Genomic DNA, 26,739 nt, shown 5'->3' on the forward strand with positions numbered 1-26,739 from the left:
ATATCTACTACTGTGGGCAGGAATCCCTTAGAATAAATGGAGTAGCCATCATGGTCAACAAAAGAGTCCGAAATGCAGTACTTGGAGGCAGTCTCAAAAATGACAGAATGATCTCTTTTCGTATCTAAGGCAAACCATTCAATATCACAGTAATTCAAGTCTATACCCTGACCAGTAATGCTTAAGAAGTTGAAGGTGAACAGTTCTATGAAGACCTACAAGACCTTCTAGTACTAACCCCCAAAAAAGATGTCCTTTTCATTGTAAGTAGGAAGTGAAGAAATACCTGGAGTAACAGGCGAATTTGGCCTTGGGGTACAGAATGAAGCAGGGCAAAGGCTAATAGAGTTTTGCCGAGAGAATGTACTGGTCATAGCAAACACCCTCTTCCAACAGCACAAGAGAAGATTCTTCACATGGACATCACCAAGTGGTCAGTACTGAAATCAGATTGATTATATTCTTTGCAGCCAAAGATGGAGAAGCTCTATAGTCAGAAAAACAAGACCAGGAGCTGACTGTAGCTCAGATCATGAACTCCTTATCGCCAAATTCAGACTTAAATTGCAAAAAGTGGGGAAAAACACTAGACCGTTCAGATATGACCTAAATCAAATCTCTTATGATTATACACTAGAAGTGAGAAATAGATTTCAGGGACTAGATCTGATAGACAGAGTGCCTGATGAACTATGGACAGAGGTTTGTGATATTGTACAGGAGACAGGGATCAAGACAACCCCCAAGAAAAAGAAATCCAAAAAAGCAAAATGGCTGTCTGAATAGGCCTTACAAATAGCTGTGCAAAGAAGAGAAGTGAAAAGCAAAGGAGAAAAGGAAAGATATACCCATCTGAATGCAGAGTTCCAAAGAATAGCAAGGAGAGGTAAGAAAGCCTTCCTCAGTGATCAGTGCAAAGAAATAGAGGAAAACAATAGAATGGGAAAGACTAGAGATCTCTTCAAAAAAACTACAGGTACCAAAAGAACATTTCATGCAAAGATGGGCTCAATAAAGGACAGAGGTGGTATGGACCTAACAGAAACAGAAGATATTAAAAAGAGATGGCAAGAATACACAGAAGAACTATACAAAAAAGATCTTCACAACCCAGATAATCACGATGGTGTGATCACTCACCTAGAGCCAGACATCTGGAATGTGAAGTCAAGTGGGCCTTAGGAAGCATCAGAGATAGTGGAGGTGATGGAATTCCAGTTGAGCGCTTTCAAATCCTAAAAGGTGATGCTGTGAAAGTGCTGCACTCAATATGCCAGCAAATTTGGAAAACTCGGCAGTGGCCACAGGACTAGAAAAGTCAGTTTTCATTCCAGTCCCAAAGAAAAGCAATGCCAAAGAATGCTCAAACTACCACACAATTGCACTCATCTCACATGCTAGTAAAGTAATGCTCAAAATTCTCCAAGCCAGGCTTCAGCAATACGTGAACTGTGAATTTCCAGATGTTCAAGCTGGATTTAGAAAAGGCAGAGGAACCAGAGATCAAATTGCCAACATCCGCTGCATCATCGAAACAGCAATAGAGTTCCAGAAAAACATCTATTGCTGCCTTATTGACTGTGCCAAAGCCTTTGACTGTGTGGATCACAATAAACTGTGGAAAATTCTGAAAGAGATGGGAATACCAGACCACCTGACCTGCCTCTTGAGAAATCTGTATGCACATCAGGAAACAATAGTTAGAACTGGACATGGAACAACAGACTGGTTCCAAATAGGAAAAGCATTACGTCAAGGGTGTATGTTGTCACCCTGCTTATTTAACTTATATGCAGAGTACATCATGAGAAATGCTGGGCTGGATGAAGCACAAACTGGAATCAAGATTGGCAGGAGAAATATCAATAACCTCAGATATGCAGATGACACCACCCTTACGGCATAAAGTGAAGAACTAAAGAGCCTCTTGATGAAAGTGAAAGAGGAGAGTGAAGAAGTTGGCTTAAAGCTTGATATTCAGAAAACGAAGATCATGTCATCTGGTCCCATCACTTCATGGGAAATAGATGGGGAAACAGTGGAAACAGTGTCAGACTTTATTTTGGGGGGCTCCAAAATCACTGCAGATGGTGATTGCAGCCATGAAATTAAAAGATGCTTACTCCTTGGAAGGAAAGTTATGACCAAACTAGACAGCATATTAAAAAGCAGAGACATTACTTTGTCAACAAAGGTCTGACAGCAGCAGCAGCAGTCAAGGCTATGGTTTTTCCAGTGATCGTGATGGATGTGAGAGTTGGACTATAAAGAAAGCTGAGCACCGAAGAAACGATGCTTTTGAACTGTGGTTTTGGAGAAGACTCTTGAGAGTCCCTTGGACTGCAAGGAGATCCAACCAGTCCATCCTAAAGGAGATCAGTCCTGGGTGGAAGGACTGATGTTGAAGCTGAAACTCCAATACTTTGGCCACCTGATGCGAAGAACTGACTCATTTGAAAAGACCCTGATGCTGGGAAAGATTGAAGGCAGGAGGAGAAGGGAACGAGACGACAGAGGATGAGATGGTTGGATGGCATCACTGACTTGATGGACATGAGTTTGGGTAAACTCCGGGAGTTGGTGATGGACAGGGAGGCTTCGTGTGCTGCAGTTCATGGGATTGCAAAGTGTCAGATACGACTGAGTGACTGAACTGAACTGAGCTAAGTCATACTTTTTATTTCATTGATGAATCATTGATGATTTGCATTATTTTTCTTTTAACTCAGCTCATTTCTGTGCTCAGCCTAACCACACTGGTTAGAATTAGTGTGGGAGGGGATGGGTGATCAGTGTTTCTGCTGGAGGCTGGGTTGAGTGTAGCCTAGGTCATATAAGACCCCTCTTTTGAGAGAGAAGAGGGCTGCTTGGCAAGGTTGGGGGTGAGGAGCGTCTCTCTGGGAGTTTGTGAAAAACTTACCTTGTCTTTCGTTGAGTTCTTTATGATTCATCACGTATAAGAGAAAATGTATCACAATGAAAATGGTGTAATTTTCAAAGGCATCGATTAAATTACAGTTACACTTTAGACCCAAGTCCTCAGTAGGGTGGCCATGCTGGGGGGTTGTTCAGACTCGCTGTATATTCAGGGTTGAATTCACATGACTTGGTGTTGGGCTGAGCGGGAGGAGACGGCAGTGGACACCATGGGTTTCCATCCATGCATCTGGATGGAATTGTGGGGTCACTGGGAACGGCCCTGCAGGGGGAGGGTCACCTTTCCTGCAGGCTCCATGCTATCTCTGTCCATCCGGTGTCCAGCCCTTCTTTCTCTGTGGGGCCCATAGCTTCTCCCAGGTTTTTGTGAAGCCACCTTGCCTTGTTTCTTTCTCTCTCGTGTGTGTCTTTGGGATCCAGACGGGGTTCCCACATTTGAGGAGGAGCACGGAGGAGAGTGGGAAGGAGTGGGCACAAGTGGAGAAGGTTTGTGCTTAGGGAGGTGGTTTGAACAGGGCTGTCCGTGGTTGGTGGCAGGGGTCATCATGAGGGGTGCAGAGAGCAGCTGCAGGAGGGGGGCAGGAGGGCGTGTTTGCCATCAGGAGCCTGCAGGGCTCCAGGCTGCTGGCGGCTGCACATGTGCTGAGACATCACGTTCGGGCACCTGAAGGAGAGCCAGGCCTGCGAGCGAGCCACTGGGAAGACGGAGTCCTGCCGATGGGGGTGGGGCCGGGAGCACGGTGGTCCGAGTTCAGTGAGATGCCGGTCGGTGTGCAGATGGCGACCAGGGTGGGCGATGGATGGGACATGCTGAGATGAGTGCTGGGGGCAGCTGGGGCTGACACAGATGCCCAAGCAGCGGCCAGCAAGTCCGCAGCTCACGGGGTGGTCCGTGGGAAGGTGTCTTGGAGCTGGACTCTGCACACACAGTCATGTATGGTGTGACCTGTGTGCTTGGGGCCTGCAGCGTTTAGTTGGGGAGCTTGGACAGGGCCACGTGAAGATAAATCTTAATCCTGGTCAGTGTCCTTTCAGTGCTGAACGCACTGACTAGGCACCACAGGGCCCTAGGGTTTTAGGAGCTCAGGAGGTTTACAGACACTTGGGTGGCTGTGGAAAGTTCCATGCGGAAAGTGAAACTGGATGGAGGTGGGCAGTGGGGGCCAGTGGGCAGAAGGCAGGGAGGCGGGGCGAGGGCTGGCAGGCAACGGTGGGCCCGGGACCGGCGCGTCAGGAGCTGTCTGCCAGGAGCCGTGCGACTGCCTTCAGGCGGCTCAGACTCACTGCTCTTCACAGGACAGTGTCCCAGGTAGGCAATCGAGGTGGATGTTTCCTGTTCAGGAGAGCTAGAGAAAGAAAACGGGTGAACGTCAGTACAAAATTATTTTGAGATGAAAAGCATGCACAGATAAATATTTGAAAACAGTACCCTGTGCCCACTGGTTTGACATCCTGAAATAAGGTTTTATTTTGAGCTAAATAACAGTTTTTTCCTAAAAGTGTTAGCACCATCTAACACGATACTCCAAGCCGTGTTTGCGGGTGGGATCTCTGTTGATGGTGACGAGAGACCATGTCTTCCTATAGCAGGCCCATTCCTTCCCCAGCCTTTTATTTACTCAGAAACGAGGTAAACTGAAGAGGGCAAGAAATTAAAACCATAGAAAAGATCATCTGAAAACATAAAAACAACATTTGTAGCTTACTCTAAAATATGTATGAAAAGCTCTATACACATGAATCAGTGCCTAGAAGTGCTAAATTCAAAAATTCTCATGAAAAATTTCCTGTTATGGGAAATAATCGTAATTCCACTGCATTGCTTTTATGGGTTTCTGCAGTATAATGACTTATGGCTGAAGTATTTTAAGTAGTTAAAAAAAAATTGTAACAGCCTAAATTTTTTAATACTGGAGTACAGTCAGTTAACAATGTTGTGATAGTTTCAGATGAACAGTGAAGGGACTCAGCCACGTATATACATCTATCCATTGCCTCCCAAACTCTGCTCCCATCTAGGGCTGCCACATGACATGGAGCAGAGTTCTCCATGTTTTACAGTAGATACTTGTTGATTATACATTCTAACTATAGCAGTGTGTCCATGTCCATTCCAAACTCCCTAACTATCACCCCCACCCCTCCATCTGGGGCAGTAGTTAGTTCTATAAGCTTGTCTCTCTGTTTTCTAAGTTCATTTGTATCATTTCTTTCTAGATTCCACATTAAGGGATGCCATACAATATTTCTCCTTGTCTGTCTTACTTCACTCAGTATGACACTCTCTGGGTCCATCCATGCTGCTGAATATGGCATTATTTCATTCTTTTTAATGGCCGAGTAATGTTCCATTGCATACATATACCACACCTTTGTCCATCCCTTTGCTTGGACACAGGTTGCTTCCACATCGTGCCTGTTGTAAACAGTGCCGCAGTGAACACTGGAGTGCGTGTATCCTTTCAGATCATGTTTTTCTCCGGATATATGCCCAGGAGTGGGACTGCAGGGGCATGGGGAGCTCTGTTTTTAGTTTTTTAAGGAACCTCCATACCGTTCACCACAGTGGCTTCACCAGTTTACATTCCCAACTGCATTGTTGTAGGGAGGAGAATCTAAAGTTTTAGTGTTCTAATTTTGCTACATTTTCTTCCAATATAGATCCTGAATAGATTATTCTGCTGTGTATTTAAAAAGAAAAACACTTACTCAGAAAAACATTGATTTTTAAAATCTGATGTTTCTAAATTGTGCAGACTTTTATGAACAAATCAGTCTAGCTATCAAAAAAACAAAAACTTTTTTTCCTTTATACATATAAATAGATACAGAAAACATATAAATAGATATAGAAATAGATTGAGATTTTGGATGCTTTTCTTTTGCTTCCTGTTAGCTCTTTTTTGGGGGGAGTATCATCTAAGGCTCTGGAGTTCATGGTGTCAGCTTTGATGAACTTTCATCTAAAAGTGTCGAGTATTAGGAGCCCTGCTTTCCTTTGAGAATCATCACTTTAAAGACACTGTATTGAATGGATTTATGGTCACAACATTGTAATTTTAACATGTTTGTTCATTTTATTTCATGTAGTTAAAGATATTTTCTTTGGGATTTTTGTTTTAGAGACTGTCATGGAGTTCCTTGAGAAACTGTCTGACAAACTCTCTGAAAGGTTTGTTTTTTTTTTATTCTGCTTTTTAGAGTATACATGATTTAGCTTTTCTTTTTTTTTAAAAAAAGACTTTTAAAGATTTATTGAAAGAATTAGGAAGTGACCCATGAAGAATATAGGTGTTGGAATATCGGGTCAGACACTGACAGTGAGCTGTACTTTGAAAGCTCACAGCTGTCCTCTGGGGGTGACTGTCCCGAACGCTTGGGCTGTCCTCTGTAACTAACCAGTCGTCTTTAGGAACTCATTACTGAGGTGGACTGTTTAAAATCTCCCAAACCTTTTTTGAAACTATGTATTTTAGCCTGTAATGAGTTGGTCACCTAGTCTTGCTCTTCTTTGGGCGTAAATAATGGGTGGCTCTCGTCTGCTGTGTTGTGTGATAAGAGTGCCCAGTGTTTGTAACTCAAGGCTCTCTGCTCTTGGTGGTCCCTCTGCCACAGTGCCGGCCTTCTGCCTGCCCAGCCCCCCTGGCCTGGTCCTCGCCACTCTGGTCATGCTTCTCTGGGGGCCGAGCCCCCAGGAGTCTTCAGACCGCCAGCACGAGGCCTCCAGCACAAGGCTCGGCGGGGTCGTGGAGGACCACCGTCTTCTCTCTCCTGCGGAGCTGTCTGACCCCTGTTCGCTCCTTGACTGCACCCGCATATGAAATTTTAGCTCCAATTTTCAGTTTCCGTTATAAACTACTGCCTTAGAACCCAGTCCTCTCTAATTTGCATTATATTTATTAGTTCTGAAATGATCTTTCTTATTCTTAATGCAGTGAGCTTTTGTGGCTTTGATAGAATGAAGTAGTGTCAGTTATGCAGTTATTTGAGAATTTATTCTACTTTGCTCTGCTAGTTAAGCTTTATTTGTTCTTTTTTCACTTGTATGTAGCTATAGATATTTTAAGCAAACTTGATCTTCAGACTTTTTTAGTGAAGATTTTAAAATTATATTTAGTGAACTATATTTTTTAATTATAGAAGTTAATTCCAACAGAAAGTTGATATTCTGCAAATATGAAGTGCATGTGTGATTATGGCCCAGCTAGTTTTTTGATAGGGGAAAATGATAAATGGTAATCTTAAGTACAATCTTCTTTTAGAGAAACTAAATTGTTAGTCTCCTTTTTAAAGTATAGCAAAAAGTAGTGATTTGAAGCTTACTGATGAATACTTTGCATATTCTGTAACACTTAAATTTTCCAAATTTTTTCCATTTTAAGACAAATATCAGCTTTTTAAGGTAAAAATTACAGTAGTTTACTGATGAATGTATCACTGTCGCTTCTAACACATGTAAAATTTGGATTAATACTAGTTTACATTTTTCCTACAAATTTATCATGATTACTGGAAAGTTGCAGAAGCAAACTCGTCTTTTATAATCTACTTGTGAAAATTTTGTCCTCGCAACTAATGATAAACCTGTTTTACAGAACTATGAAAGATTTTGAGATGATTCGAGGGATGAAAATGAAACTAAATCCTCAAAATTCTGTAAGTGACCATGCTGAGTTTCTTTTCCTTTTTCTATTTATTTGTCTCCCTGGGTGTTAGTCGCGGTGTGGGGGGCCCTTGGGGCGGGCTCTGCAGTTGGGGCTCGCGAGCTTAGTAGCTCTGTGCCGTGTGGGATCTTCGTTACCCAGCCAGGGATCGAACCCACTTCCCCTACGTTGGCAGGCAGATTCTCCACCACTGGATCACCAGGGAAGTCCAGAGGTATTTTTATTATATACAGTCTGTTGGCTGAGGGCTCTGTCTTTTGGCGCTGGGAACCATTCCCCGCTCCACGCTGTCACCACGGCCCTGGCCGCAGTAGTCTCTCTTCTCCCGGGTGACGCGTGTGCCTGAGGAGCTGGTTTTCTGGCCGGTGTCCTGCTCCCTTCTTGCGACTCAACTGCCTTCCTGGTGCCATGGCTCTGAGTTAGATGCCGGAAGGCCCTCGGGGCTCCTCCGGAGGGAGTTTTCTGATGGGCCTTCCCCCCTTTTGTTTAACATTTTCAGAGAGTTCTCAGACTGCCTTCCTATTTCCTAGCTTTCCCGTCACAGCCTCCTTGACCTGCCCTTTCTCTTCCGTTGCCCTGGGGCCTCAGCCATTGTCTTCTGCCCCCACCAAGGCCTGCAGTGCCCTGTGCTCCTCTCGCTCCTGCTGCTTTGCTTTCCCTTCATTTATTTTATTTTTATTTTTTCCTGAAGTGTAGCTGATTTACAATGTTGTTCTTTACTTTTAAACTGTGGCTGACATCTGTGGCTCTAATACTTTGGCCACCTGATCCGAAGAGCTGACTTATTTGGAAAGACCCTGATGCTGGGAAAGATTGAGGGTAGGAGGAGAAGGGAACGAGATGACAGAGGATGAGATGGTTGGATGGCATCACTGACTCGATGGACATGGGTTTGAGTAGCTCCGGGAGTTGGTGATGGACAGGGAGGCTTGGCGTGCTGCATTCCATGGGGTCACAAAGAGTCGGACACGACTGAGTGACTGAACTGACTGACTGACATCTGTGGGCCAGCAGATGCTATGCATCTTGAGAAGAGATGGTGTCTAAACTTAACCTTTCAAACCCCGTTCGTAAGAACGGACTCCCTGTTCATAGAGCTCTGCTCAGAGCCTGGAGTTGTGTTTCTAAGCAGTATACTCTCCAGGAGGTGCTGTTGAGTGACTCAGAGAACAGCTCATGAGGGACTGCTGCACAGCAGGCAGAGCTCAGTGCCAGGACACAGTAGGAAAAGGGAAACACAGCCTGCCCTCCCAAAGCTTACACCTGGGGCGGAGTGAGAGTGAAGACAGGAAGAGTCAGCCTGCACGGTCCTGCCGGGTGGGGGCTCGAGAGGGAATAGTGCAGGCAGGCGGGTGGAGGGGCTGTCTCGTAAGGCCTGGGCAGTGATGACCCCTCCAGGGAGATGACACAGAGCAGCCCTGGGAGAAGTGAGAGGCCCACGACAGCCAGGGATGAAGCCCAGGGAGAGAGGAGCACGGGAGTCCGGCGCAGGTCAGGCCTGGCTCACAGAGGGTGGACTCAGGGGTATGTGAGGGGCAGATGGAAGGTGGGGACACACTGGGGGCCAGCACACGTGGGCTGCGCACCTGAGCCAGGCTGACCACGTCTGGCCCGGCTGCTGCCCTCTGTCACCTGCCAGCCCGCCCCCCGGGGGAGGGTGGCCCCTGCAGGGTTCCCAGCTCTGTCTCCACTCTGCAGCCGGCGTCAGGAATGACTGTTCAAGTGCTTCTTTATGACATGTTTTCTTTGCCAAGTTCAGGGGTAATTCTGCCACGGCTCGGTCTAAACTGCTGCTTTCATTCCTGGGATCCACCCTAAGCTTCCTGCTTAGGTCCAGAAAGGGCCCTAGTCGTGCGCTTAGTTCCCCAACCCACCTGCACTGTCTTGTGGATTAACATATGGGCCACATCTGGGGTAGATTTCAACGTGGCTAATTTCATCTGTTAATGTCGACTTCTAGTAATTGACATTTTAGAATGACATTTGTCTGCCTTTTCCCCCAATTCTGCAAGTATAGCTGATTTCTGCCTCTCAGCTCATTGATTACAGGAAAGGCAGAGTAGAGAGTAAGGAATGAAACTCTTACCAGATGATGAGTTCCTAGGGTTTTTAGAAAACTTTCCTGTTACAGTAACAGGTTATATTTTATAAACTGGCTGCATTATTGATGAAAACTGTGAAATCATCCCAGCTTTCCTAACGGTAAGCTTCTCTGCTGTAGGAATTGATGCCCTGGGATCCCCCATACTACAGCGGACTGATTCGGGCTGAGAGGTGTGTGTCTGGAGAAGTGCTCCCGTGTGAGAAGGCAGGATCGATGTGTCTTGAGCATCTGCCCACTAACTGGGCAGCTGTGCTTTCACTTGGCGCCCACGCGGCCAGCGCCTGCCCGGCGGCCACTCCCCGGTCCGGAAGCTGCGCTCTTGGGCCTGTCCCCTGCAGCCTGTCCCCGGGCTTCTGTGGTTTCCCTCTGTAGACCCCGTGAGCGTCTCCTGCCTGCCTCTACCCCTGGTGTCTCCCTCACTACCGTAGTAATCAGGCTGCTGCTCTTCTGAAGAAAAATAGGCCTGAAAACCCCTCCAGAGTAGAGACCCACTTCATGATTCAATCCTTCCTTGACTCCTGGTTTACAAATGAAGAGTGAGCTGCACTCCCCTCTAGAAGCTGAAGCACACAGAAACGCGGCTGCTTCTCCTCGGCAGGTTCAACATCGAGCCCAGTCTCTACTGCCCGTTCTTCTCCCTGGGCGCCTGCATGGAGGGCCTGAGCCTCCTGTTCAGCAGGCTGCTGGGGGTCTCGCTGTATGGGGAGCAGCCCGCGAAGGGCGAGGTGTGGAGTGAGGACGTCCGCAAACTGGTGAGTGCCCGGGGCAGAGCACGCTCCCGTCTGCGGGGCCTGGTACCCTGTTCACAGCGCTTTAATCCAGGCTGCTGCTCTCGTTCAGGACACTGTGAAAGAACACTGTTCTCTAGAATCCGCTGTTGCAAGAGAGTAGGGTAAGCATGTAGCAGCAGAGTTCTTTCTCTGAGAAAATACTTTTCTGAGGAGTTGGATAGAAGGTTGAGCCCACGTGTGCACTGGCGGCTGGGCTGTGGCCCGTGTGCTGGTGTGAGTCCTAGACAGTCATTCCGACCCCGGGGCCCTCCCATCAGGACCCACTTCGTGTGAGCTGCCGGTGTTGCTTTTCCTGGTGGGGTTTGAGGGTTTGCGGCCCTCAGGCTTAGTGCTCTGGCTTAGCGCACCGTACCCGTACCCTCATCACCGTTTTCTAAGAAGTGTGGACTGTCTTCCTTGTTGCCTGGCTGTGTTTGGTGATTGTAGATTAAGCTTAGTTACTAAACAGCCAGCAGTCTGCTGTGCGTCACACAGATGAATAACCTGCAGCGATGCCACGAAGGGAGAAAGTTTAACAGGAGAGTGCCAGGACCCAGTGCAGGCAGGCAATGGAGGAGCCGCTTCAGGAGGGAGCTCCCTTCACTGGGCAGCTTTCCCCAATGCCTTGAGCAGTTCCTGGCACCACGTGGATGCTTCATGGAGGCTTGCTGGAGTCCCGAATAGTTGAGGTGCTGTCCGGTAGAGGCCCTGCTTATGCAGAGGTGGATGGAGACCCGCTCTCCTTGAGCTGTGCCTCGCGGGGCTGACCCAGGAGGAGGCATCGCTCCCTGCTCTTCGGCCGAAGCCCACGCCGCCGTGCTTGGTGCACAGTCGTCCTCACCTCCTGGGCTGCGGGCGGGGTCGCTGTGCTGCCGTCCTGGGCTGGCTCAGGCCCAGGGAAGAGCCAGGGCACGGGCATTGTGGTCAGGACTCAGGGCTTGTTGGGAGGGTTCCTCTCCCATCAGAGGTCGCCAGTCACCCCAGAGACACAGCAGAAGGGGCTGAAGGCATGGTGGACCCACCTTGAGGTGACCTTGGAAGCAGAAAGTCATAAAATGTCTGCATTGGTGGCTGTTGGTGTTTTATGTGCAGGTTCTGGTGTTCTAATGTGTTTCTACTTTTGGAAGTTCTGGTGGCTTCATTCACCAGTAAATCAACCTTTTTTTCCTAGGCCGTGGTTCATGAATCAGAAGGACTGCTGGGGTACATTTACTGTGACTTTTTTCAGCGAGCAGACAAACCACACCAGGTGATGCTTTATTTACCAACCAGTCTCTCTAGAGTGATCAGTAGCTAGTGTGTATTAATGGTAACTTTAGCTCTCACTTTTTTAGTTACTAATATTTAAAAGACATTAACAGTGGTGACTAAATGTGTTTATGTTTGAAATTGATAGAATTTAAAGACGGCAGAAGTTACGAGGTAGTTACAGAAATGTGTATCTGCTGTTTTCATCTGGGTCGCGGTAGCAATGATTGTAGTGATGAGTGCTGTTTTAGGAGCCTGTCTGTGTGCCTGCCAGCGCCCTGAGCCCTTCTCATGCACGGCTTTGAACTCAGTCCTGATGAGATGAGGACACTGAGGCCAGAGAGCTGAGGTTACTTGCCTAGAGTCACACAGTTAGAGGTGCGGGGATTGGAGCTGTCCGTACGTGGCATGGGCCTGCCCTAACACTGCACAAGGTGTGTCTCTGAAGAACCTTGTCAACCGCCAGTTCGCTCCTTGTGTGAAACCTCAGGCCAGGTTTCCAGATCAGTCAGCTTCAGCAGTTTTGGGCAGTTGGATTGGAACTGTCAAGAATTCAGATTATAAAGTTAAAACAGAAATAATGGTACCTTGTATTTAATAGGGATCCACAGCTTCCGCAGTGGTTATAACAGACGCTAGTTAATGCTCTGGCGCTTGATGCGGTGGAGGGGAGGCTGGTGGAAGTAACCAGTTCTCAGGAGACGTGGCCGGCAGGTCTGCACGGCGGGACCAGAGTAAGGGCCATTGGCCGCTGCACCCTCTGCTCCTTACTGTGCTTGGAAGGCTGGAGAGTCCAGGTTCGTGACCTGGGTTCAGGTTTGCGGTGCCACGGCCCTAGCCGTGTGTCCCTGGACTCGCGACTTAGTATTTCCAAGACTTGGTTTGTCTTCTCATCTGAGAGATGAAATACCTGCCTCATAGGCTTATGTGAGAAGAAATGATCCACTTTTGTATGTGGACTGAGAAAGTGACTCGGGGTCCGTGCTTTGTGACAGTTGAGAGCTCGTCACTTCAGGCGATGGAGACAGTGGTGGGGTGTGTGGCCTGTCTCATCGCCGGCCACAGAAGGGGCTCACTAACACCAGTGTCCCTCCCGCTGTGGCTGCCTTTCTCCCTGCCTTGAGCATCTCGAGCGTCTGAGCTCAGTGGTGACCGTGTCTTCAGCTCCTGGAACGTCAGCTCAGCACGTCTTTGGAATGAATGAATGACTCTGTCAACATGAGCTCAGAGTATTATCAGTGTTTTTAAGAAAGTAACATTTCAGCAAAGGAGAAAGTGTTGGGAAAAAAGTATAAATAAAAGAATAGAATTAAGGTAATATTTGTACTCACTCATTTTGATAGAACTTTGTATTCATTAAGACTTGCTTACCTTTTTGCTTCTGATCATTTCTTCACTGGTCTCGTTTTCTTAAAGGATTGCCACTTCACCATCCGAGGAGGTCGTTTAAAGGAAGACGGGGACTACCAGCTCCCCGTGGTGGTCCTTATGCTGAACCTGCCCCATTCCTCAAGAAACCTGCCCACACTATTGACTCCTGGGATGATGGAGAACCTTTTCCATGAGATGGGACATGCCATGCACTCGATGCTGGGACGGACTCGATACCAGCACGTCACTGGTGAGCAGGAGCTCGCTCAGTAGGACTTCGTTTATTGCAGTTCTTTAAATACATGCTTTTCATCTTAGTTGGAAAAAAGCCTTTTGTTTAGAAAATCTGTGGTCATTGATCAGGTGGCTTCATCGTGTCCTTCCACCTGTGATTCGACCCAACCCTCATACATTTTTTCCGTCCGTGACGACAGTTCTCAACAAGGCTGTCTGAGTGCCTGTTTGTACCATTTTACATTCTGCTGTGTTTTATGTGGAATTTACGTCAGTGGCTGTGTGTGTGAACAAGCATGCCTTCTCAGCTCCAGCACAGGCTTAGCAAGTGAACAGGTGAATGTACACGGCCTCTTTTTATCCAAAACCAGTCAGAAAACTTCAGGGCATGTTGAAAGTTATGGCCAGCCCCTTACTGTCTCTCTTCTGCATCCCCTGCATAAAGCCATGGTTTTCCTGCTGATGTTAGCCCCTCTCCTCATCATCCTCTCTACGCTTGCCATCAGACAGGTCAGCCCTGCACCGCCGGGGCAGATGTGGTTTTTAGTATTCAGCAGCTAACTTTACACACACAGTATTTGGGGGAGGAGGAGATATTTTGAAAAGACTGCAGATAGTCTGGACAGAATCATAAAGTGCCACCAACATGTTCTTATAGGATTTGTTACTTTAAGTAATTTGAGTTTGAAATGTTGCCTTTCTATATTGAGGGTTGACTTTGTTCCAGAAATAGTAGATAAAATACTTTTAAAACGAATGAAGGATACTGGCTTTTGGTGATGGAATCCAGTGCGTTAAATTAGAATGCCTTCATTGTAAGAATGTTGTAACTTGTGTGTCAGGTGTAGCCTGGCGGAGCTGAAGACAGTTTTGTTTGTAGAGGGTGTGAGCCGTTGCTTTACAAGTGCTCTACCCAGCTGTGCAAATATTTTGTTTTGCTTCTGATACATGGGAAAATGTATGAGATGAGTACAAACTTTCCTGCAAACATGTGCAATAATTTTATAGAAGTAAAATATTGATTTAATGAATTAAAGACTATCGTAGTTCATCAGAAGTACAAATAAAAATGTAAATGAGTGCTTGTGGTGACACTGACATGCTGCCACGATTCCTGCCGACCTCTCCTCTCGCCCCTTCCAGGGACCAGGTGCCCCACAGACTTCGCCGAGGTCCCGTCTATCCTGATGGAGTATTTTGCCAATGATTACCGGGTGGTTCACCAGTTTGCCCGACACTATCAGACCGGCCAGGTAGGGCTGACGCGTGCGTGTCATTGGGCTTGGTAGGGCGGCTCCTGGGACCCGCCGGCCGGCACTGAACGCTTGCTGCCTCTTCAGAATCTAATGCAAACCAGACTCCTCCTCCTGCTTCCTGACTCACTCCCTTCATTTGTCGCTGTTGTGCCATGAGGGGGACAGGCAGCTGCCCTTGCCGTGCACCCGCAGTGTTGTGTCTGGTCCACACACCATCCCCCTTGGAAGGCGTTGCGTCCTGTCTCCAGAGGGGACAGGCCGTCCATGGAGCCTCAGTGCTACCTTGGAGAACTTCTGCTCTTCCGGCCCTTTCTGCTTCTGAGCACTTGTTTCTCGGTCTGAATCTGTTGTTCCATAAACTGTGATGGCATATTTCCCTAATACGTTTAGTTAGCGTCTGTATGAGGCCAAGCCTGAAAATCCCTCAAGTTCGAGTTGTCGTTGTCTAGTCGCTCAGTCATGTCCACCTTGTGCGACGCCCCTGGACTGTAGCCCACCAGGCTCCTCTGTCCATGGGGTTCTCCAGGCAAGAATACTGGAGTGGGTTGCCGTTTCCTTCTCCAGGGGATCTTCCCTACCCAGGGATTGAACTTGCCTTTCCTGCATCTCCTGCGTTGGCGATTGGATTGCTTCCCACCGAGCTACCAGGGATAGGTTTGACTAGCACCTCGTCGTGTTAGAGATTTTACTTCTGTAGAGGAGGGCTGAGGGAGCCGTGCTCTGCGGTGAGTTAGCGCTGAGCTGACTGACTGCATCGCGTTTCCTGTCCGCCTGCCCCTGTCCTCTCAGGGCTCTGATGGTGTGCTGTTTCATTAGGCGGCGTGTCCCTTCAGTGCCCGGGTATAGTCGCGTTCATCTTTGAAGCCTCAGCATTTATTTATTTATTTAACTTTAAAAATATATCTGTTGCACTTTATATATTATATAACAGGCAATACAGTTAAAGCAATGAAGTGAATTAGGAAAAAAGATGATAAGTCCATTGGATTTGGAACTCAGTTGTTTGACAAACAGATGTAAGACCCAGGTAGGAAATCTTTACATAGCAAAACTAAGCATCTATGCTCACAGGAGAGCCTCTCAAATCCTAATTTTTTTTTTTTTAATTTAAAATTTACTATAGGTCTTTATTTGTAGAATCCTCAGCATTTAGAATTGTGCCAAACACAAAAGAAATTGAATGACTGCGCAGAATCAGTAAAAGGGTCCAAGCCACCTTTGTGACTCCTCTTTCCAGTTGTATCTCTGGATGCATGATGTGAGTTGGCCGTTTCTATTCTTTGGACTTGATTGTGTCTGTTATTATCAGTGTAGGGTAATGGCTGAGTTCTGGAGAGCTGTTCTGAGTTACTCTCTATTATAATCTATTTGAGTTTGTTAAAAGGACAAAACAGAAGGATTAGTAATCCAGTCAGCTACCTGTTCGTCAGCCTGCAAAGAGTTGCACTGGGGATTATGTAAACTCAGCCAAGAACACAGATGCACATAGCCCCTCGCATGGCAGTGCGTCCACCCCGGCTCCACACTGGGGGCTGGGAATGGGGAGGAGACCTGACTGCGCTTCTCCTCGAAGCCCAAATCGGTGGACACTGAAGGACAGTGGTGTGGGGGTGGCCTGTGAAGGGTGGGAAGACTAGAGGTGGCCCCTGAGAGCCATGCAGAGGTGTCTAAGAAATCAAGGGCAGCAGGAAAGGAGCTGTCTGAGGAGCTTAGGCTTGTAAGAGGCCTGGACACACGCGTGAAGGGTGACTGTAGCCGAGCAGCGTCGACCCTTCAGAGTAAGGCTGAAATTCACCACAGATACTGAGTTTACAATTACTGTTGGTCCCTTTCCAGAGCAGTCAAGAAAACAAGGGCTAGAACCCCTGTTTAGAGGGTGGTGTACCATCTCTGAACAAAGTTCCTATTTTAATCCTGAATTCTTCAGTCAGAACCGTTTTCGAACAAGATCGCTTCAAGAAAAGAGTATGAAGTCCACAACTCCTCTTCAGAGATGAGACTGGAGGAAAGCAGCAAGCTGCTCTGGATTAATTCCAGGCTCAGACTCAGGAGGGACACCCAGCGGGCTGAGGGGTCACAGACATAGCGTTCATGGCAGGAAACCATCCTGTGATTCCATGGAGACGGGAGAGCCTGCCAAAGGCATGGGGCACAGGTGCACAGGGGGCTTGCTCTTCCTGTCGCTGATTAAACGCCAAGGGGCTGGGTGTTTTCATCCTGAGGGCAGTTCTCGCCCAAGGGCAAGAGTTCATCCCCCCAAATCTAGGCCTCTGTAGATAAATAACATGAAGGCCCGGAAGAGCACTTGTGGGCACATCTTTATGCTTCATTTCCTGCCGTGCTGGTCTCCCCGCTGGCCGCCTGGTGCATCCAGAGGCTCTCAGAGTCGGAGTAACGTCTCCGTGACTTATTAACCCCTACCAGTCTTTTATCTGAACTCAGCATCCCAGAGCCAGCAGGTTCCTGCGGTCGAGGAATTAGAAGTATGCTTCTCAGGTCTGCAGGTGCCTCACAGCTGCCAGAGGAAGCTAACCCACGGGTGCTCATTCAAGGTTCAGACTGTCTTGACAGTGTCAGGGCTGCAGCAGGGCTTGTTGCAAATTAATCTTAAAACCAATTGCGCAGAAATACAGATTTGGTAGCAGCTCATATGAAAGGGTCCTGGTTTTTAGACGTGATGAACCCAGTGCGGCTTGGCGATCTGGGGGAAGCTCCTTCAAGCTCGGTGCCCATAGGCTGTGTTGCAGGGCCCATGGTGTCGGAGGAGCTGGGGTGTGTCTTTCCTCTGTCTGCTTGTGGGCTGTGGCCTGCAGCCTGACCCCTTCCATGTGCTGCCATTGAGCGCAAGGTTATCTGTGAACGGCCTGCTTGTCTGGAAGCACGGCTCTGTCCTCCCTTAGACGTCTCCACACACAGCTCCTTTCCATCCTGGCAGAATGCACAGGAGGCAAAACACGCCAGGGTAACCGCGTGTCGGCGATGTTCTGGGGCCAGTGCGCCCAGGCACCATGCTCTCCTCTCACCACCAACCACCACCCCTGCCTGACGCTATCCATCCTGCGTAGCTGGGGCTCTGCGCATCAGATACTGAGTCTCTTCTCCCTTCCCCAGCCCTGTCAGCCGCCAGTCTGCTCTGTCTGCATGAGTCCGACTCTTTTGGGGACCTCACCGAAGTGGATCGTGCAGCATCTGTCTCTTGCAGTTTACCTCATTTAGCACAGTGTCTGCAGGGTTCATCCCAGCAGTGGCCTGTGTCAGAATGGCTTTCCTTTTTAAGGCTGGGTTGCCATCTTTGTGTGGGTGGACCACACCAAGATGTTCAGCCTTTCTCTTCTGCTGATGGACACCTGTGTTGCTTCCATCTTTTGGCTGCGGTTGGTTTGGCTGCTTGCTGCTCAGAGACAAGTGCTGGTGGGAATGGAAGGTTGCTTTAATCAGGAGGCAGCAGCCTGGGGGGAGGCGGACTCCTGTCCCAGAACCCCCTCTGGAGAGTCTGCTCAGCCGTGAGGGTTTCTAAAGGGAGGGAGGGGAGTGATCTCAGTTAATCTGTGAGGTAGGGGTCAGAGTCATAGCCAGCCCTGCTCCCGCCCCTGTGTGCGATCTGGTCTTTCTTTAGACTCTGTTCACACGGTCTTTGCTTGCGAGGCTCCTGAAGGGGAGGTGATCTGGTTGTCTGTCTATTCCTTGTTCATCATTTCCCCTTCTTTAAGGAAAGAAGCAGCGGGTTAGGGGAGGCCTTGTGTAATCCGAAGATTGGAAAGTTGTGCTGGGGCTGGAGGTGAGTGAGTGCTTATTTTTGGCTGTGCTGGGTTTTCGTTGCTGTGCGGGCTTTTCTTTGGCTGTGGCGAGGGGGGCTCCACTCCTCTCTAGTTGCGGTGCTGGGGCTTCTCACTGCGGTGGCTTCTCTTGCTGTGGAGCACGGGCTCCGGGCGCGTGGGCTCAGGAGTTGCGGTTCCCGGGCTCTGGAGCACAGGCTCAGTAGTTGTGGCCCACAGGCTTATTTGCTCCGTGGCATGCCGGGATCTTCCTGGATCAGGGCTCGAACCCGCATCTCCTGCCTTGGCAGGCGGGTTCTCTACCACCGAGCCACGAGGGAAGCCCAACAGTTACTGCATTTTTCTGCATCTTTTGAGGTAATTGGGTGGTTCTTTTCTGTTTATCTAGTTATGTCATGAATGTTGGTATTAATGCTAGGCCCTCTTCACATGCCAGGACTGGGCGACATTGGTCCTAACTTACTGTTACTTGTTTCTTGTAACAGCACTGGCTTTGGTTTGCTCATATTTTGTGTCTGGAGGATCTTCTGCCTCTGGGCTGGTGAGGGATTGGCTTGTGGTTTTCTGGGTCCTCTCACTCCCGTGGTGTGGGCATTAAGTAGATCCCGTTTCATAAGATGGGCTGCTGAGCTCCTCCTCCTTACGGGCACTTTTATGAAATAGTAATAATCTGTTTCGTGAAAGTTGGTCAGAATTCATCTATAAAAGCGTTCAGGGTCTGTCATTTTCTCTGTGGGAAGATTTCTTAAATGACTGATTTCCTTCATAGTCAGAGGACTCTGGTCTTCTTTAATTCTGAAGTAAACTTTGCTAACTTGTAATTTTCTAGAAATGTATCTGTCAACCCAAGTTTTTGAGTTTATTGGGATAAAGTTATTTACAGCCTCTTTGATGCTTCAGGTCCTGTGCTTCTGTCTGCCTCATTCCTAATACTCTCCTCTCATTTTCTTCTCTGTTAATCTTGCAGAAGGTTGGCGTCATTGTTAGTGTCAGGAGTCTTTACCGAGAGCTCACAGTCACCTTGTTTACGCTCCTATCTTGTTTGTTTCAGTTACTGTTTCTGTTTTTATGATTATTCTCTCCCTTCTTCCCCCAGTTTCTGAAGGTGGACACTTAGCTGACTAGGTTTCGATTTTATCTGACATGCATTTACACTTTAATGCTGTAAATTTTAGCTATGTGATGCAGTGTTTTAGCTGTATGCCATGATTTTCATACAGAATATTTCTAATGTTGCTTATTTCCACTGTAATTTCCTCTTTGGGTTGTTCCAAAGTGTAGTTTAAATTTTTTTAATCCTTGAAGAGTTTTTTTTTTTTTTTTAATTGCTGTGTCTGTGCTCAGTTTTGTCCGACTCTTTGTGACCCCACGGACTGCAACCCACCAGGCTCCTCTGTCTATGGGGTTCTCCAGGCAGGAATACTGGAGTGGGCTGGCATTTCCTTCTCTAGGGGATCTTCCCGACCCAGGGATCAAACCCACATCTTTGTGTCTTCTGCATTGGCAGACAAGTTCCTCACCACTGAGCTACCTGGGAAGCCCAGTCTTTTTATTATTGATATCTGATTAGTGCAACTGGTATTGATTTTTGCATCTTATTGATACTTACTTTATGGCCCAGTGTGTCATCAGTTTCTGAAATGTTTTGTTTGTGCTTGAGGACACTGTATGTTTTCTGATTGTTGAGCTTGGGGTTTCGTGCCCTTCTGTTAAGTTATCCTCTCAGTTGTGGTGTTTAAATTTTTGACAGCTAACTTTTATGACCTAGCAAAAAAGACTGAGAGATGGAAGGAAGGCTTCCACTAGGATGCAGGTTATATCATTTTTCCTCTATAGTTTTGTCTCTTTTATTTTTAACTGTTGAAACTTTATTTAAAGCAACTTTAGGTTCATGGCAAAATTGAGGGGAAAGTGTACAGACTTGCCACCCCTGTCGCCACTCACACACAGCCTCCCCATCGTGGTCAGCATCCCCATGGGGTAAGGGGTGTGGAGAGGCGGGATGAACTTACCCAGACATGTCACTGTCTCCCCGAGTCCACGGTGTCTGTTCTGTGGGTCTGGACAATTGTATAATGACGTGTGTCCGGCGTTGTGGTACACAGAGTAATGTCAGTGCCCTACAAGTAATTTCATTGACTTTTCCTCTGTTTGGGAATGTTTTGTTGGATGCACAGAGTTGAGCCATGCCTTTCTTCATCAGGTGTTAGCCTCTTGATCTTCATACTGCTTCTTGTCTTAGAGTGTCTTCTTTCTTTTCTGGTGGCTTTGTAACCCCCAGCCATATTACCGATCACCAGAGATGTTGTCAATTCAAGAGAAACTACACTTTTTCCATAATTTTGTCTTGTTAGCTGCACTGACACGTTTCTTGCTCTAGTTATCTTTCTCTATTTATCAAGCAGTAAATAATAGAAATTAACATGATTTTGTGGGTTTTTTTTCTTATTTAATTTGTCCAGCAATGGGTGTGGTAGGTGGCACATAGTTTATCCATGCTTTGTAGAAACTGAGGTTAAGGAATTTGTCAGAGGTCACCCAGTAATACTCAAGCCAGGATGCTAACATTGTGGTCTTTTCTTTGTCCCGCTTTCCCTAGCTGAAAGTCTGCCCGTGCCATAGGACACGGCTTGCGCTTCCTGCACAGCGCGTCTCACAGGTGCCGGGCCCTTGCGCTGTGTTACACAGAGTGCAGGTCGCTGCTGTCCTTGTGGCCTGTCGTGTGTTGCGGCACCACGAGCCTGAGCCCGTTGCCTTCGTTTGTGAGTCAGCCCGAGGCTAAAAGTGCCTCAGATCTGTTTCCAGGGAGTCACACCGCCTTGCCATAAATCTTCTCCTGTCATCCTCCCAGGAGAAATGAACACGGAGTGAAGGCAAAAATTATAGAGCAGTCAGAACTGGATTCCTTTTGGCAGGTTAAGTTGTTTTGAAACGTTTCGTCTTTTCAGCTTTAATGCTTCTCAGGTATGTCTAGACAAGACCATTGAACCGGAGGGCAGGGACGGGTCTGACCCCAGCCCCACCGCCCTGCACAGGTGGCCTAGGTCAGTCAGCGCTCATCTGAGACTTGTCTGCTCTTTTATATAAAATAACAGAAACTAAAAACTAATAGCTCCCTACTCATATCAGAAATTTTAGTCAAATTTAGTAATATATGCAAACTGAAAACAAGGTATAATTGGAATTTTTTTTAGAAAAAATGGAAGCTAGACTCTTGCACGTCGCAGTGTTTCATGTTGTCTCGCAGACTTTGTGAGAGCCACGTGGCTGCAGTGGGTGTTTCTTTGTGCCGTCACTGGTACTGTGTAAGCATTTCTAAAGGTCCTCTCCTCGTGTATCATCTCGGTTTGTCAGAAAACACCAGTGAATTCAAGTAAGAGGTGATGCCCTTTGCTCTGGGTTTGGAGCTGAGGCTTGGCCTCTTTGGGCCCCAGCAGTGTAGCAAAGCGGGCAGCTTGAGACGCTGCATCGGCTTGTTTCCCGGCCGTAGACACATGCCGAGGTCCGGGGGCAGAGCTGGGACCCAGCTGCACGTGGAGGCTGCTGACTCTGGGCAGCACCGTCAGTGTCCAGCCGGCTGCCTGAAGGCCTGTTGCTGTTGGGAGTGCCCGCACCTCAACACGCCTGCCTTTTTAGACCCAGCGTGTTCCCAGGGGTTGTCAGTGGTAGGAAAACAAGAGTTTGTGCAGAGGATGTCTTCACTTTGAATATTATGCAGCTTCTATCATAATATGTTTTCTAAATGCTCATAAATAAGCCAGATACTTAATTGCAGTGACTTGGCTCTGTAAGAATTTGATGCCAGAACTTGTAATGTGATGGACCAGTGAGCTGTCGAGTGAGCGAAGATACCTGGCAGATTTATGAGGCTTCGTCCTTACAAGGCAGGCTCACAGGGGACCATCCAGAGGACACAAGTCAGTCCGAGTCTGCCAGCACGCTTGCACTTCTGACAATATTTCAGAATCTTACCCCAAAATGTGCTTTCTGAATGTAATGGGAAATCTAGTATTATTTTCATATTTCTGTTCCTGTGTGCGGGCACAGATGGTGCAGCTCTGTTCATTCCCAGAGTGCAAGTGAGCGGCCTCTTCCCTTGCCGGGCCCCACAGGCTCTCTGCAGCTGGGATGCTGTCGTCCAGGCCTGGACACTGAACAGGGAAGAGGGGGCCATCCCCCCGAGGCCGCCAGGCCCGCCTGTCTGGTCCCCTTTGGCAGTGTTTAGAAGACACCCGAGCTGCCTGGAGAGAGTGAGTTTCTTCCAGTTAGTCTATACTTTTCATCAGTTGAATAGCTGTCACCTCGCTGAATCATTGGGCTTCCCTGATAGCTCGTTTGGTAGAGAATCCGCCTGCAGTGAGGGAGACCTGGGTTCGATCCCTGGGTTGGGAAGATCCCCTGGAGAAGGGAAAGGCTACCCGCTTCAGTATTCTGGCCTGGAGAATCCCATGGACTGGTCCATGAGGTCGCTGAGAGTCGGACACGACTGAGCTGCTTTCACTTTCGCTTTTCACTCACTGAATCTTTAGTCATTTTTTGCAGTAGTTTTCTTTTTTTTTTAATCCTCATCTTACAAGTGAGAAAGCAGGACACCCAGAGCCGTGCCTGCTGTCAGAAACAAACACGCAGCCACGGAAGACACCGGCCCAGCGCGGCCGTCCCTGCCTCACCCCAGGCTCTGCCTTCCCACGGTGGTTCAGCTCGTAAGGTCCAGACGGTTTCATTTCGCTCACCTTCACTTTGGTTTGTCAGATCATCATGATGATCGTTTTCTGAGTCAGGGCATCTCACACTGCAATATGCATGCAATACCTGCGATCTGGTTGGAATACAGGTTCTGACCTGGGTGTGGATGTGTTTCCAAGAAGCGACCCATCACTCTTCTGAGATGGCTGAGTGCGCTGCGGTCACCCTGGGGTCCGGAACGTACGTCTGAGCCAGGCATTTGGAGAAAGCTGTTACCTGAACGGAACTCGGCCCCTGTGGGCCCTGGGGTCTCGGTGAACACCCTAGCCTTGGCGCTGACTGCCAGCAGGCTGCATTGACACTGCCGTAGTCACGCAAAGCCGGATCTCAGTTCTTCCGGATCTCAGCACAATTATTTTTAAATAACAAAGGACAAAGATAATTGTGCAGGGATTCATATTGAATTATTGAAACAAATGAGGGTTGCCCTAACCCCAGCCCTCTCGTCCGCCTCTTGCCTGTTTGTGTCGCAAGTCCCACTCTGCCCTGTGTCCCTTCAGGCTGCTCCACATGGGGGCCGTGAGCCCTGCGCTTGGCTCCAGCTGTTTCGGGTCCACCCACAGGGGTGGTCTGCTGGGATGCCACCCCCGCCATCGCCCCCGCCCCACATACACACTTTCTGTCCCTCAGGCTGGAAGCCACGCTTGCCTGCAGGAGTTTCCATTGTTTGAGAAAATGCCGTCCTTCCTCACGGACTGTTTTTTTAACATGAAAATAAGACCATTAAAGCTTTGTGAATCTGGAGAAACCCAAGTACAGCAGCAGTCCCGTCCATGTGATATAAAGGAAGGGTCAAGGGACTGGAGCTTCCCAGTGCAAGCCGCTACCGTGTCTGACGTCACTAAACCTCAACATCTTAAGATGCTGTTGGAAAAAAGTCTTGGCTTAGGTTCGGAAAACCCAGGACTTTTCCTTGCACCGAAGTTACACTCTGAAGCTTCCCCCAGGCTTCATCTTCACTCCTGAAAATTGCCTTTTTCGGCTGGTTTGCTGTTCTTGTGGCCAAGTGGAAAGAGAAGAGAGTGGCCTGGCTGGCTGAGCCTTCACCCCGCACTGCAGCAGTCACAGCCGTACTCTTGTGTGTTCACCTGTTCTGAGGTGTGTCTTGAGTGTCTGCTGTGGGCCAGTCCTGCCCTGGGCCCTGGAGAGAAACCTATATGGACATAGAGATACAGTGTGCACACACATGCACACATGCAGGACGGGGCCTGCTCCCCTGCCAGCAGACAGATCACATTACCACTCATGGGTGGTTCTTCTCTACAGCCGCAGTGCAGAGTCACCTGCCACAAGTCTCTTACATAATTTGTTTCTCTTTAGAAGGGCTTTTAATTTAATTTAGATAATAAATAGAGTTGTATAAAATGGCAGCTGTCTTCAATAAGCACCAGTATTGGTGATTTTAAAGTAGACTAGTTGATCAAACTACTTCTTCAACTATTACTTTTTATTTCTAAGAGAACATGCAATGTTCTACGATTAGGCCTAACTACGCCTCAAGAGGATGCCCTAAATTGTGTAGGGACGTCAATTATACTGAGTTTCCAGGCCCTGCAGTTCTTGCAGTTTAGAAAATAAAAAAAGACGCAGTTCATTATTGTGGTTGGTTGTTGGGCTGTCAGTTCAGCTCCAGTACTGGCAAGCTCCACAGGCCTGGACTTATCCCTTGGCTCTGTTGTCTTTGATTCCTGTTGTCAGTCATTCAGTTCAGTTCAGTTCAGTCACTCAGTCATGTCTGACTCTTTGCAACCCTGCAGCACGCCAGGCCTCCCTGTCCATCACCAACTTCTGGAGTCCACCCAAACCCATGTCCATTGAGTCGGTGATGCCATCCAACCATCTCATCCTCTGTCGTCCCCTTCTCCTCCTGCCGTCAGTCTTTCCCAGCATCAGGTTTTTTCAGATGAATCAGTTCTTTGCATCAGGTGACCAAAGTACTGGAGCTTCAGCTTCAGCATCAGTCCTTCCAGTGAATATTCAGGATTGATTTCCTTTAGCATGGACTGGTTGGATCTCCTTGCAGTCCAAGGGACTCTCAAGAGTCTTCTCCATATGCTCTTAAAGGTCAACGGAGCACTTGAGCAGGCTTTCATTGCTAACACAGGAACAGAAAAGGCAGTAACTTTTCCTAAGGTTTTAACTAGATTTTTAAAGATCAGTGCCAATGTCTTATTTCCCTACAATCCTATATTTTCATGTACAAATGTCTATTTGACAATGACGATTTTTTGAAATTCACTGGCGTGTATTCATCCTTTATCTTGTCCACAAAAATATTTCAAAGTTGTTATTTTTAAACCATAATGAAGTTCTGTTTTTTTAAATTTAATGTTATTTTTAACTTTCCTGCTTCAAAAGTTCATAGTATAATGACTTATTACACAATTTACTCATCTGCATATATTCTTTTGTTTTTTCAGTCACTGCCCAAAAATATGGTATCTCGTCTTTGTGAATCTAAAAAGGTCTGTGCCGCAGCGGACATGCAGCTTCAGGTGGGTGTGTGCCTTTGTTCTGAAGTTTTCCAGGGTCATTATTCAGAATAAACGTACAACTTGAAATTCTTGCCAGTGCTACCCATTTATTATAATAATTATGCTTCCAAAAGATCTTTCATCTGAGTTCAAAGAACTTGATTGACCTTGACTCATTTGGTCCTCCAACCGTCCTTAGGAAGTGGTAGTCAAATAAGGTTATTTCCCAATTTCAATGGAAAATCAAAGCATGGAAAAGTTACGTGACTTCTCCTGAATGATGCATTTCAGCAAACCAAGTTAGATCTCTTTGTTCACTCTCTCTCTTCTTACTGTGATTTATTGATTTTTGTTGGCTACACCATGCAGCTGGCAGGATCTAGGTTCCCTGACTAGGAATTGAACCCAAGCCCATGACTCTGAAAGTGCAGAGCCCTACTGGACTGCCATAAATGCCCTCACTTTGTGTTTTTCTTAAAAATGTGTATTTTTAGATGAGAAGTTTCAACAGTAAGAGCTGTTAGTTTTTTTTATAAAATTTGAAGCCAGTGTTGCAAGTTTCCGCATAAAGACTAGAGACACTCTGTAAATCGTCTGGATGTCAGGTCTGCGTGATCCCAGATGCCTTGGGTGTTTGTAATTTTTGAGATTGTTTATAGAATTCTCCCTCTTCATCAGATCTTGAGAGTTATGTGAACACAACCACAACGCCCTTCTTTCATCTCAGGCAGTATTCACTGTATAATGATCCAGTACCTACTTAAAAGTGTCGTCACTATGAATTGCTTTATAGTGTGTCAAATCCCGTCCCTAGAAAGTATTGAGGGAACTCTGTTTTTTTAGACCTTAAAATACACATTTCAGTGAAGATGCTGTTGCTGTATATGAAACCATAGATTTACATTATTCAGTGTCTATTGTATCGTATCTGTTTGGAAAAAGATTTCTAAATTATTTGAAAGGTTAACATTACTTAGCAACAGTCTTCTGATTTACATGTGTCTGACGTGGGCATCCAACCTTTTAAAAGGCAGTGTCCTGGCCTCCTTTGCAACACTTGTTCTAGTGATTTTCTTTTTAAAAGAGAAAACCAACATTTTGTACAATCTCCCATCCTCCAGAAAGAACAAGAAGAGAGAGGAAGAGGAGGGGTGCTGAG

The 26,739-nt window shown here is 47.3% G+C and overlaps 1 protein-coding gene across 1 annotated transcript in view; it reads left to right on the forward strand.

Moving 5' to 3' along the window:
* The window catches only part of MIPEP (mitochondrial intermediate peptidase), an 80,203-nt gene that overhangs the window by 16,314 nt on the left and 37,150 nt on the right, over window positions 1-26,739 (forward strand). The window contains exons 9-16 of the mRNA XM_068984363.1: window positions 6,061-6,109; window positions 7,533-7,593; window positions 9,823-9,875; window positions 10,304-10,457; window positions 11,647-11,724; window positions 13,140-13,344; window positions 14,472-14,581; window positions 25,527-25,601. Coding sequence (XP_068840464.1) covers window positions 6,061-6,109; window positions 7,533-7,593; window positions 9,823-9,875; window positions 10,304-10,457; window positions 11,647-11,724; window positions 13,140-13,344; window positions 14,472-14,581; window positions 25,527-25,601 — 785 coding nt within the window. The remainder of the gene's footprint in view (window positions 1-6,060; window positions 6,110-7,532; window positions 7,594-9,822; window positions 9,876-10,303; window positions 10,458-11,646; window positions 11,725-13,139; window positions 13,345-14,471; window positions 14,582-25,526; window positions 25,602-26,739) is intronic.

The sequence above is a fragment of the Capricornis sumatraensis genome, chromosome 12 (assembly GCF_032405125.1).
Source record: "Capricornis sumatraensis isolate serow.1 chromosome 12, serow.2, whole genome shotgun sequence".
In the NCBI taxonomy this organism is placed as follows: Eukaryota; Metazoa; Chordata; class Mammalia; order Artiodactyla; family Bovidae; genus Capricornis; species Capricornis sumatraensis.